General features: G+C 35.4%; 3 protein-coding genes across 6 annotated transcripts in view; all 3 read left to right on the top strand.

Annotated features, from left to right (window-relative positions):
• Nucleotides 1–1,372: 1,372 nt before the first annotated feature.
• On the top strand, nucleotides 1,373–3,248 carry LOC135689021 (uncharacterized). The gene has a single exon (XM_089110215.1). The coding sequence runs from the start codon at nucleotides 1,376–1,378 to the stop codon at nucleotides 2,258–2,260; it is 885 nt and encodes a 294-aa protein (XP_088966341.1). The 5' UTR covers nucleotides 1,373–1,375; the 3' UTR covers nucleotides 2,261–3,248.
• A 563-nt stretch (nucleotides 3,249–3,811) lies between these two features.
• Nucleotides 3,812–12,908, top strand: part of LOC135693246 (uncharacterized) — a 17,642-nt gene continuing 8,545 nt past the window's right edge. The window contains exons 1-5 of one of the 4 annotated variants that reach the window (XM_089110259.1): nucleotides 3,812–3,898; nucleotides 11,224–11,374; nucleotides 11,801–11,860; nucleotides 11,986–12,057; nucleotides 12,463–12,649. In XM_089110259.1, coding sequence (XP_088966385.1) covers nucleotides 11,227–11,374; nucleotides 11,801–11,860; nucleotides 11,986–12,057; nucleotides 12,463–12,548 — 366 coding nt within the window. In that variant the 5' untranslated portion in view covers nucleotides 3,812–3,898; nucleotides 11,224–11,226 and the 3' untranslated portion in view covers nucleotides 12,549–12,649. Of the gene's footprint in view, nucleotides 3,899–7,030; nucleotides 10,970–11,223; nucleotides 11,375–11,800; nucleotides 11,861–11,985; nucleotides 12,058–12,462; nucleotides 12,650–12,908 lie in introns of those variants that run through there. The other 3 variants (XM_089110258.1, XM_089110257.1, XM_065211667.2) reach the window with 3 other exon arrangements.
• LOC148959608 (uncharacterized) lies at nucleotides 4,422–5,279 on the top strand. The gene is made up of 2 exons (XM_089110141.1): nucleotides 4,422–4,643; nucleotides 4,797–5,279. Exons 1-2 carry the CDS (start codon nucleotides 4,552–4,554, stop codon nucleotides 5,035–5,037), a joined length of 333 nt encoding a protein of 110 aa, XP_088966267.1. The 5' UTR covers nucleotides 4,422–4,551; the 3' UTR covers nucleotides 5,038–5,279.

The following is a 12,908-nucleotide window of genomic DNA, read 5'->3' as shown; positions in this document are numbered from 1 at the left end:
CTCTCGGTAAGGAATCTTTTAACTGCTTATTACCGATCTTTTCAGCTTGGTGTAAATTCATTATGGCATCATTATCTAGCATAGCTCTGCTATTGATCACAACCAAACACGCCCTTGATTCCTCTAATAACGGATTTCCATAGTCTTGAATTACACTTTTCAATTTTTCTACATTATCATGAAGTCTTTTTTGAAACTCAGACAAATCTTCATGATACCGTAACTTTTCTTTCGTTGTACTTTTAGCAGCTACAATCGTGGCCAAAACTCCTTGACACTGATTTAAAAATTCGGCATGCTATCAATTGTTCCCAAGAAAAATGAGGACATATCAATTTCTCCCCCCTATATCAATGTTGGTGTCGTTTGAGAGCTAAATGTCCCAGCATTCGATTTCAGCCCATACAAATACCCCCAACATTGATGTAGGGGGTAGGGGATCACGTTGAATAAGAACCCAATTGCATTTGGGAAGCAGTCTCACAAGTTTTGGCCAGGATTGTCTTTATCATGGCTGGGCATGTTTGTAATTTTAATGTTATCATAAGAATAGATTGAGGAGGATTCTGCTAAATCAAAGGCATGCATTTGATTTAGTGTGAAATTCATGTGCAGGAAGTTGCGTGCCATGTATTAATTGTCTCAACTTTGCCAGGATGTTGCTATTTTTGTACAAATGTACTATATATCGGAAATTGTATCAGGTTGTTGCAGCCATCCATTCATAGCGGCAGCCAGAGAGGCAGTGAGATCCTACTTTCAAAAAGTAATTCACCCCGAGAGTATCTTCCATCTGTCATCACACTATGTTGAAGCTGACAATTTGGGTGGTTTCGCGACCCTTTAAAGCCATCAGCAAAATGTGAAAGGCAACTAGCTTTAGAAATGGTATAATGGCAAACACATTCGGAGTCGACGCTGAACTGCATTTCAGAACTGTGCGAAGCACGTACTTGATCACGTACAGTCAGGCGAATCTGGAAAAATTTCCAAGCCGAGAATCGTTTGCTGACTGCGTTGTTCAGGCTTTCCAAAGCAAAGAAAGCAAAACTTTCATTCAGCATTGGGTGTGCAGCAAAGAGGAACACCGCGATGGCGGAAATCACTATCACATGACTATAAAGCTTAATGTGCAAAAGCGATGGAAAGCTGCAAAGAATTCCATTCAAGAAAAACATGGCATTGTTGTTAATTTTTCGTGCAATCATGATAACTATTACACTGCCTACAAATATGTTACGAAGGAGGACACACACGCCTTACATAGCAAGGATCACCCTGACTTAGGGGCCACTGGATCTCCAAGGACAACAGCTTCGACGAGAGCTGTTCGCCGGCGTAGCAGGTCAAGGAAGACTACAGAGTCTGGAGGTGCATGCGGAACATCGGGCAATTCCAGACAAGAAAACGCCTATCAAACTTAGAGGTTTCGGAAATCGTTTTGAAGAATGGCATAAAACGAGACGTGGAACTCCTGGCTCTAGCCAATGAGCAAAAAAACGAGGGCAAGAACGATCTGGCGGAATTTGTGTTGGGCAGATCGGAGAAATCACTTAAAGAGCTGATCTGCTTCACGTGGAAAATGCACAATGCCTCTAGCGATTTGCAGCGAGAGAAAATGCCGCGAATGACATTAGTCAAACGTTCTTTCGAAGATATCCAGTGTGTAGCGGGATGCGGTGGTAACTGGCTAAAATGTGCACTGGAAGTTTTGAGAAAAAATAATGTGCACCCCTTTGTGTTTGCTGCAGCAATTAGGGAGCTGTTGGAGAAAGGGCGTGGCAAATTTCGCAACATATTGATTGTGGGACCTGCAAATTGTGGCAAAACATTCCTTCTCACTCCGATAAACAAGATATTTAAAACATTTCAGAATCCCGCGACAACCAGTTACGCTTGGCTAGGAGTGGAAGATGCCGAGGTAATTTTCCTGAACGATTTCCGCTGGAGCAGCGAAGTAATTGCTTGGAAAGATTTTCTTTCACTTCTGGAAGGTCAGCCGATACACTTCCCTGCTCCGAAAACGACATATGCAAAGGACATTTATTTGGAGCAAGATACGCCTATTTTTGCAACCAGCAAAGCTCCCATCACCTACATTGGAAAGTACAACTCTGTAGACGATAGAGAGACAGAAATGATGGCTGCCCGTTGGAAGGTGTTTTCATTCAACTACCAAATACCCCAAGCAGAGCAAAAGGAGATGTCACCATGTGAACACTGTTTCGGTGAACTTGTTTTACTTGGAGAGAATTTTTAAAAATTTAAAATCACGGTTAACCCCTTGTATTTACGGTTAACCCTATCAAGAATAACAGGCCATGCCTAAAAAATGACGGTTAACCCCTCTCAGAATTAAAAATACATTAACTTATTTTAAAGTCAAAGGGTTAACCGAGGTTAACCGTTGATTTGTGTTTTAAAAGCTATTGTTTATATGGTTAACCGTGGGGTTAACCGTAGGTATAACCATGATACCTCCCAAAAAGTACTACTATTTCAGATTTGTTTGCTATATATTGAATCGTAATCTTAACAAAACATTAAAATACGCCGTGATTTATGTGCAATAATGTTGTTGTAAATTGTTATTAGTAATTCTTAGTTGGTTTTCAAATTATTATATGATGCAGTTTTCTTCTATTGGTCGACTAAATATTCATAGACTTGCCTTTTGTTTAAAGTAGAGTGTCTAGATTTTCCATGTATTTTGTTCGCAGATATTTGATAAATGTTTAGATAGGACTGAAATATCGAATACATGTCTTCTCATTGGCGCCATCATTTTTCTTAGCCTATTTAGTTAGATTTGAGAACGGAAAAACAATGATTTCAAAGTATTCAGTTTCCTCTTAATAAGTTACAGAGATGATATACATGAATACATACACTTTATAAATATAAAAACAAATTATGCTCAGTACTTCAGGCGTTCACCCTTACAATCTACTATTAGCTGCATTCTTTTGTTCATACTTTCTATAATACTGTTTATTGTGGAGACTGGTATTTCATTCAGGATTCGCCTAATTCTGTTCTCAAAAGCTTCAATGCTTTCAACAATAATGTTATTGTCAATGGCATCTTGACCAAGCATTCTTTTTGCAATGCCAAAGAGATTTTCTAACGGATTTATGTCCGGACTCCTAGCAGGAATTGATAACAATTCTGAGTTTAGTTCTCTCATAGCATTTAAAGCCAAAGCGCTGTTCTGCGAAGGGTCTCCATCCTGAATCCAACATCTAGAGTCTTTTCAAGCAGACAAGGTTCCATAAAAAAATCATGGAATAGCTCCTAACATTGTAAGACTTTGAACAATTCTTTACCGATGTTCCTTTCTGATTTTCTGAAGAATTTTAATCCAATATTTCAAGCAAAGTAATTTAAACAAAATTTGGAAAGTGTCCTAGATTCTAACAGAACAAATATCCTCTGAAGCATAGGCCTGAATGAAGGAACTTTTAGTAATTTAAATTGAATTGTTGCACAGGACTCCATGGAGGTGAAAAGCCAACTGAAGAAGCTACAGTGACTGCGTTGGACCAGAATATGATGACAAAACTTTGTTCCATTCAAGAAACCGATACAAAAAGATTGAAAAACCTTTGTGTCCTGTCCAGGTACTGTTAAACATTGAATTGGAACATGATATATGGATTTTTGTTGTCTTCAGAAGACATCCCTGTTCTATTTCTCGCGTTCCAAGACTTAATATTATGTCAACAACCAAACAATGCTTGTGTAACAAGTTTCGTTTCAATTTGATAATCAACACCAAAAAGCGATTGCAAACCTTAATGTGTATGTGACTCTCCCTTACAGGATATTTTGACACCATATAAGGTCCAAAAAAATCTACGAAACATATACTCCAAAAAGAAAAGAGGCATTTAAAAAGGTGCATCTAAATTTTTGTCAAAGCCTTTAATATTGTGTAAGAAATCATTTTTTATTTGTCAATTCAAGAGTGCATATTATATTTCTTTATAAGTTTATTGCATATTTAATTTAAGGGTAAAACATAAAATATGAAACATAAAACATTAAAACTTTTGCAGAATGTATGACCAAAATCAAAGTTGTAGAGAAATTTTGTATTTCATATTTGAAATTCTTTTCATGAAATGTTTAAAAAACTTAGCTTGTAAGGATAGACATTTGGCCTTCATACTACGTGAATTAACTATTCTGGCTATTCAAAATTCATTTTTGGTGTAAAAACGATTTATTCAGTTTTGCTGTAACAATGGCCTAACTAACTCAGATGGATCTATATTGCCTCCTGAGAAAATAGTTATACTTCGTTTAATTGGCTCGGTCGGTTTAGCTGTGCAGTCATCCTCATTGAGGGTGTATTTGTCAGCTATCTGGACCCTCCACATCCACCATGGCTATGGCGATCCTCTTGTAAACCTCCTAAGGATTCCTCTAGTAATAAAGGGTTTGAGGCGCTCTAAGTCTTTAACTGGTATTTCTCCGAAACTACCAATTACTGCACTGGTATTGCACACTATCAAGTCTCTACTGTACCTCTCCAGTTTCGATGACATAATGTTCTGGGCGGCCTCTTGCGTTGCCTTTTTTGCTTTTTTGCGAGCTGCAGAATTTACGATTCCACCCTCTGTAAAGGAGTGCATCTTTCCGTAGACTCGCTTAATAGATTCTTTACATGGTCGCAGTTAGGCTGTTATTTTCAAAAACTTATCATTTTGGAAAAAGCCGCTCTGTGGTCCTGGCAAGATCAGACTTTGCGATTTGTCCAGTGGCCGCTTAGATGTCATACCTGCGCATTAGAGGTTCTGGGGAGGGCCCCCTTTTTTATTTATTTATTTTATTTATACCCTTCATAGTTTTTGTATTGGGACAGCTACAACTGCAGCTGGTCTGGGTTTTCCTGAATCTTTAATAAAGGCTTTAGGACGATGGTCTAGCAAGGACTACAAGGTTTATATTCGCACCTCTTTAGCCCGTCTCCAAGCAGCTTCTAGATCCCTCACTACAGCCGAGCGTTTAGAAGGTTTTAAAACTTTGCTTTAGGTTCTTTCACTTGAATTTGGTCAAAGTAGCTTATAACACACTCTTGAATGGCACTATTCTCCCGTTTTTCTTCGTAATTATTGCAAATAGTTAACCGCTAGGGCTCTTATTAATTTAAGTTTTTGCTTAATTATTGCTGCTTCTGTTATTTTGTGTTATGTATAAAAAAACATGTTCTTGTTAACGTTCGTTTAAACCGTTTATACCACTTTAGTTAATAAGGTGTTCTGTTCAGTTGGTTCATGATGTCTCTTCTTTGTATTCCCTTCTGGGTAGCCAACCAACTCAGAATTTGTTCAAAGTTAGCACTCAATTACAGGTTATATAAGCACAGCAGGCCATCGCACTCCCATGGTCTTTGTGTTTTTTTGCATGATTTGTTCATTCCAAGGAGGCTGTTACGCCTCTATGGTCGCAGTGAAGTCCAAAAGGGCCAGCTGTCCCACCTGTCCTACCTTATTGGTAAAATCTAGGTGCAATTATTGGCACCTTGATTTTACAGATTAATCTCATAAGCTGAACATTATTCTCATAAGCTGCTACACGACAGGTTGCCGAATATCTAAAAGTTATGGAAGATACAGATTATGACATTGAAAAAGACACGGATCTGTCTGTAGAAAAGATGGGCTTTGATGACAGGTATGTTTTACTCTTTTTACTTGGATTTTTTGTACTGGCTCTTACTGTGTAGGTGTTCAATTTTATTCACAACTTAATTAGAATTTTTCCTTCTTGTTAAATGATAGTAATTTATTAAATAATATTTAGTTGCCATGTGGCCTAAATTGGTATTAAATTATATGCATCTTCTTTCGTTCATTTGTTTATTTCAAACATAAAAAAGATGACAACCTCAGGGCTGAATCAAAGTTTATTGTTTTCATGTTGCAGCTACTGCTGTTGTATGTCTGCAAAACAGCAAATCCTCTCATCACCACACATCAAATTGGAAACGTGCTGGAGGTGAGAACCACTTATATCCAGTATTCACTGCCCATCAAATGGAAATGCATGGAGAAGTCAGCCAGATTTCAAAGGAACCAGGATCCCAGCTGGAAATCTAACTCTGTCCATTGCTACTCTTCTGGCTGGTGCATCAGAAAGTAAAATATTTAGAGTTTTTAACCACACGTTTGTCTTTGATTATCTTCTTCAAGCATCAGATGGTAAAAAAGTTTTTTCTTCATTTAAATTTTAAGTGCATACATATTATATGAATATGATAGTTAATTATAGCTATTCGGTTAATCTGAAAGTTTGTATGTGGTATAAAATTCAGAACCATATGTTTTCTATTTAGCTTGATCTTATTTAAGCTGAAAACCTGTCTTTATTAGGAAAAATTGTACCATCTGTTTATCTGTTCTGGAAGAAATATCAAGAAAAGATTGTCAGTGATTTGAAAGAGAAAGGCCAAGCTTTTAGTATTTGTGGAGAGAGATAGCATGGGCCACTCTGCAAAATAAGTCGCATACACCATATATTTCAGCAATAACAGCCAAATAATTGACTTTTCTCTTGTTCAAGTAAGTATGCTTATAGGTTTTATTTTCATAAACAACTTTCCTAAGATTCACTGAATGACATAGTTAAAACTTGGTGGTAAGCTTTTAGTATTTGTGGAGATGGATCATGGGCCACTCAGCAAAATATGTCGCATACACCATATATTTCAGCAATAACAGCAAAATAATTCAATATTTCAGAAAGAACAGCAAAATAGGCACACATTTATCTCAGGAGAGATTCAACAAAATCAAAAATTATATTTTAAATAGATTCTAAAAGCAATTCTGAAAGGCTTTTTGATATAGTACACAGTTAATATAAACATGAAATGCATTTGATTGTGAAATTGCTTCCCTTTTTTTAATACAGAAAAATCTGGTTCAGTAAACTTCATTTGAAAATCTCCATTCACTCAGAGTCAATTTTCTGGCTATCATTGATTAAGTTTTTTTGGAGTTAGAAAAGCCATTCCAAATTAGCACAGCTTCCAAACGCAACATACTCATGAAAACCATTGGCATCAATCGAAGAAAACATATCAATATACTAACTAAAAATGCACATAAAAAGCTGCTCAAAAAGGCCATCCTGGCCACTAAACCAATCAATAACATTGTCAATCCATCCTCAGCTCACATTTCAACAAGAGAGATATCTCTGCTGAACATCGGGCTGTCGCTTGTCGCTGCCCTCGGTCCGGTTGGCAATGATCTCATCTTACAAGGACTCAATGACTCCATAGGTCGAATGTGACTGCAATACTTTTTCCACTCCCGTTCCCCCAGGATGGAACCTGAACCCTTTAGAAAGAAATCATTTTAGGTCCCCCTGATGATGTCTGCCCTCAATTACAACAATATTTTGATAAAATCTCCGTCAACATCAACAAGATCATAAGGTCAGCTGCTAACCCCATACCCCATAACCTCACCTCAATAGGAACTGAGAGCATTAAAAACTTATGCACCCGCAAGACATAACTATCAAACCCACGGACAAAGGGGGAGCCATTGTCTTATGGTCTATAGAAGCTTACCTTAAGGAAGCTAACAATCAGCTGTCCAACCCCCTCCACTACCGTGAACTAGAATATGATGGAACACAAATGCTATCTACCCAGATCACAACGTTCTCAACACACCTACTACTTCGTAATCTTCTCACACAGCAATGTTATAATTTCCTTGAACCAAGCCCCCAACCCCGCACCCCAGAATTCTACCCTTTAACAAAAATACACAAACCAAAGATTAAAAACGGGCAGACCAATAATCTTGGGGTGGGGCTCACCCACTGAGAAACTCTCCAAATTTCTTGACCATTTCTTAAAACCAATTGTTAAAACTATACTCTCGTACGTCAAAGATACCAATCATTTTCTCCAATTATTATTGGTAAGATTGTATTTCACAGGGTACTGTATGTCATAAAAGATCATTCAAGCAAACAAATCAAATACCGTGCATGTAACAAAAGGCAAAGAAAATTAATATCCTTGACAGAAAACGTAAATAAACAGCTGGAAAATTTTATTTATATATGAATAACACAACATTTAAGGCTATCAGATGGATCAATATCATGTCCACTTTAAAAAAATTCACTTAAAAATAATTTAAGTTGTTTTTCACTCTAAAATAGTTTTCCATCACTGAATAATTTAGAATAATTTCCTTCTTTGTAGGAAAATGATGTGGAAAGTGTCGTCAAGAAGCACGCTTTTGATGCACTTTAATGACATAAAATCGATGGAGTCACTGAGTGAATTTTTGCTTCAATTTCATGAAAGTTTACTCAGAGGTTTGGTCAAGCAAGGGCTGCAGAGTGCAAGACAGTGTCAACAAATGATGTGGAAACATTTTTGTATAAAACACAAAAATTTTCCGAATAATGGTCCTGATATTAGAAATTTTATGGAAACTGCCAAAAACTGTTGTGTAAAGATAGTTAACGTCTTTACTTTTTATAAGAACACAGCTCAACTCTTTTCTGAGAAACTCTTGGTAAGAGGAAAGCTAGATTGTTTTAATGCTTTTTGAGTTGCGTGGAAAAAGTGACTAAAATACAAAACTTGTCGACAGGGATTCTTAACTGCATAGGCAATATTGCATGAAGAAAGCTGGATGACGGTAGAGGACGATTTCTGTAAAAATCTGAGCCAGCTAATTGAAAAACTCGTGCAAAAAAGGCAGCAAAGGTGGTGCCATATACTTGCAACAATTTTTTTTACAAGGCATATGGTGTGTATACATTGCTACAGTAGGAAAGAAAACATTTATGTAATTCATTATATGTGAAAAAAAGTTTTCTATTCATTTATTCATGTCAGATGAAACTGGCAGCTTGTGATTATAACTTTGTAATTATTTTTTTTTCACATTGCAGTACTTTCACATTGCTGTCTTAGATTGGAAGACGATTTGGTGGCAAATGTTTTAAATTGCAAGAAGCGTTTTTAATCAAGTATTGGGCAAAACGCACCTTTCATGAATAGACTTGAAAATAGCAACATAAAAAAAATTTGCTACAAAGATGCTAAGGTAATTACACTTAGTACATTTTATATACATCTCTTCTAAACCAATATGCATATGTTAGAAAAACAAACTGAGTATATGCAAAAAGAGATAAAAAACAAATTATGCCTTGGCTAAGTACTAGAAACTTGCCGCAAATATGCTAAGGTAATCACACTTTGTTCATTCAATATCTGGTAAACCTATATGCATATATTAGAAAAACAAACAGTATATCCAAAGAGTATATCCAAAAAGAGTTAAAAACAAGTTATGCCTTGGCTAAGTACTGACTTAAAGCATCAACGTTGAAATGTTTTCTTTATTTTTTAGCTACTTACATGGCTAAATTGGAATATCATGGTGAGGCAAAATAACAACCTTGTTGAATTTGTGGCAATAAAATCGACAGTTGTACGAAATGAGTTTTCAGAAATCAATGACAAGGTATGATTTATGATGTCTTACTAGAAAAAGGTTTCAAGGGATAGAAAGATACTGGAGGGGGAGATATGAGCTTTTTTTAGAATGAAAAGAATCATAACTTTAACCAAGCATTATTGTTGAATATTCATCATTAATAGATGCATTTCCAAGAGATGAAATCAGAGGTAAAGAAGCTTTCAAATAATAGCCTTTCACAGAGGGTTTACTTTTTAGAAAAAGCAAAAGAAGGTTGTTCAAATGAATACTGATAGTATGAAGCCATCAAAAGGTAGTTATTTTACACTAAATATTGTTGTTGTTAATTTGTTGTTTGTAAAAATTGAAGAGAGCTAATTCCCTGTGGTTGAGAAGGAGATACAATATGACTTGTATCAATCCATAACGAAGTTTTTGTAATTATTTGGAATTGGTAGATTCCTGAAATTTTATTCCCTAAGATTTTGAAATATAAGTTCTTTAAAGATTTCCAACCTCAATATTATTAATAAATTTTCGTTCTGAGTTTGAGTATATTATTAAAGGATTTTTTTTAAATCTGATAGGGTTTTAGGAGAACATTGCCTGCTCTTGAAAAAGCCATGCTTTTTTGATAAAACAAGATAAATATCGTTCATGCGAATTTTGGTTAAAACTGGAACAAAAACATTCAAGTTGAGGCTGAGCAATACCATTTGATATTCTTAAAAAGGATGATTCTTATATACAATATTCATATCAGAGAAAAAGACTGTATGGCATTTGGAAATACTGTTCAGATTTGAATATTTAAAAATTGCGTGTTCATGGTTTTTCAATAGCAGACAAGGTTCCATTGGCCACTTTTTCGAAAAAAAAACCTGAAATGGCTGCATTATGGTAAGACTGTGAACATTTTTTTACCGATATTCCTTCCTTATTTCCTGAAGAGTATTGAATCCAATATTTCAAGTAAACTATTTTAACATAAATTTGGAAATTGTCCTACATAACAAATATCTTTTCATGCAAAGGCTTGAATGATGAAACATTTAGTAATTTAGTTTTAATTGATGGTGTCCATGGGGTTGAACAGTCAACTGAAGAAGCTACAGCGGCAGCTTTGGACCAGAATATGATGACAAAACTCCTTTCCATTCAAGAAACCGTTACTAAAAAATTGGATGAAGCTTTGTTCCCACTAGATGATATCGACCCTGTCCAGGTACTGTTAAACATCAAACTGAACGTGATATATGGATTTTTGTTGTCTTCAGTAGACATCCCTGCTCTATTTCTAACGTTTCAAGAGTTAATATTATGTCAACAACCAAACAATGCTTGTGTAACAAGTTTCGTTTCAATTTGATAATAAACACCAAAAGGCGATTGTAAACATTAATGTATACATGAATCTCCCTTACAGGATATTTTGACACAATATAAGGTCCAAAAAAATATATGTAACATATACTCCAAAAAGAAAAGAGGCATTTAAAAAGGTGCATCTAAATTTTTGTCAAAGCCTTTAATATTGTGTAAGGAATCATTTTTTATTTGTCATGTCAAGAGTGCAGATTATATTTCTTTATAAGTTTATTGCATCTTTAATTCAAGGTTAAAACATAAAATATAAAACATTAAAACTGCAAAATATATGATCCAAATCAAAGTTTAAGAGAGATTTTGTATTTCATATTTTAAATTCTTTTCATGAAGTGTAAACAAATATAATTGAAGCCATTATTATAAATAGGGAATGGAATGGCTCTCAAATCAAAGGCAAAGAAGGGTAAAAGATGCCTCAACCAGCCCTTCAAAAGATGACTTGTTCGAAGAGCCACAAAGAAATCCTACAGCAAAGAGAAATCTCTTTGTCGATGGGGCAGTGGGAATTTGGAGAAGATGTATAAGTTTGTTGAAGTTCATGAAGATTTACTCTCAATTTAAATTCATTATCCATATCTAAATTTTAGTTCAAAAGCAGATACAGTTATATGATAGAAAAACGGGTAACTTACTTTAAACATGAGATGATGACTAAACTGTCTGGAACTATTCATTTTTGTTTTTTGGCCCAAGATAAGATACCTGTTCACCAATTTACTGAATCTCAAAGTAAGGATTAAAAACTCTATTAATACGAATAATTACCTTCTCCTTATTTTATACAGGGAGATTAATAGTGGCTCAACAAAGTGGGTGCAACTATAATCTCTATATAAATTTTTAAGCTCAACCAGTTTTTTGCTACTTTTTCATTTCATAACTCCACTCTAAAGGAACTATCCATATTTTTTTGTGTTACAATGTGGCCTTATATTTATCCATAGGCGCACATTACGAGGAAAGTGGTCAGTCATTCACACTAAAGGCTGATAATCCAGTGCAAAGTAAGTTTCCTAATTCCCACAAAAATATAAAATGATCTTGTTGAAGTAAATGCTTAAATTCAGCAGCCAGTTATCTACTTCGATTGCTCGTTGTACAGCAGTATTATAAAGCTATCTTGTTACAGATGTGCAGAGGAAGAGGCAACCAAGGCAGGAAACCAAGCAGTATGGGTATAGATCGAAAGACCAAGGTGGAGGTATTCACGTAGGCTTATTATATTGTAGGTGGAAATAACGATTTTCTTCTTATGCTTGCAAATTTGAAACAGGGAATATATTAAGAGGTCTACAGATATTATTCATTTAAATCAACTTCCAAATAACTAAGTTAATTTCCATCTTTACCACGAGGGAGAAACCGTCGTGAACGACAGTATTGTATATGCAAAAAAGTAACTAACATCACATGAGTTACAGAATAGTTGAAATATTTTACAATCTATTGTAACAAACATGATTAAACTGGGTTTTAACCAGCAATTTAGCAAAAGCTGGGGATGCATTTTCACACACCTACAATTTTCTGCTTCTGCTTCAAGTTTCCATACATGATAAGAATGGGAATATGCAGTTTTTAGTGAACACACTTCTCCAAATTTCAGTGCCCTGGAAAGAATTGGTTCCATACCAAATGCCTCAAAATGAAAGGAGGCCCACCGAGTTGAGATTGGTAAGGTTTACATACTAAGCATTTATATCATTAAAATTGGCATTTATTGTTCTCTAGAGGGGTCTTTGGTCCATTTTTTCCAAACAAACAATAAATGCACATGAATACTCTTTTTCCCCATGATTGTTGCTATGCTTCTGTCTGAAAACCAATCCCAGGCCCCTGTTCACCATATTTAGATTTGTCCTGTACTAATTGTAATTAAAATTTACTAAAAACTACAATGCACCAATTTTATGAAACTGCAGAAGAGCTAAAGCAAATCACAGGCCTGCAATAAATTATGTACAAAAGGAATAAATCATAAGCCAGAATGACACCACATTTTTGTACTGCAAGTAGCTGAATCATAACTATCTGATGAACTGTTTCTTTTTC

The sequence above is a fragment of the Rhopilema esculentum genome, chromosome 9, assembly GCF_057945365.1.
Source record: "Rhopilema esculentum isolate cy_ngs chromosome 9, ASM5794536v1, whole genome shotgun sequence".
Classification (NCBI taxonomy): Eukaryota; Metazoa; Cnidaria; class Scyphozoa; order Rhizostomeae; family Rhizostomatidae; genus Rhopilema; species Rhopilema esculentum.
This window is presented reverse-complemented; position numbering and strand designations above follow the sequence as displayed.

Bases quoted from the DNA above. Each gene is read 5' to 3' on its own strand.
- LOC135689021 (XM_089110215.1), top strand. From the start codon at position 1,376: ATGCGGAACATCGGGCAATTCCAGACAAGAAAACGCCTATCAAACTTA.
- LOC148959608 (XM_089110141.1), top strand. From the start codon at position 4,552: ATGTTCTGGGCGGCCTCTTGCGTTGCCTTTTTTGCTTTTTTGCGAGCT. The intron at 4,644-4,796 runs GTAGACTCGCTT...TGCGCATTAGAG, and splicing joins GTAAAGGAGTGCATCTTTCC to GTTCTGGGGAGGGCCCCCTT.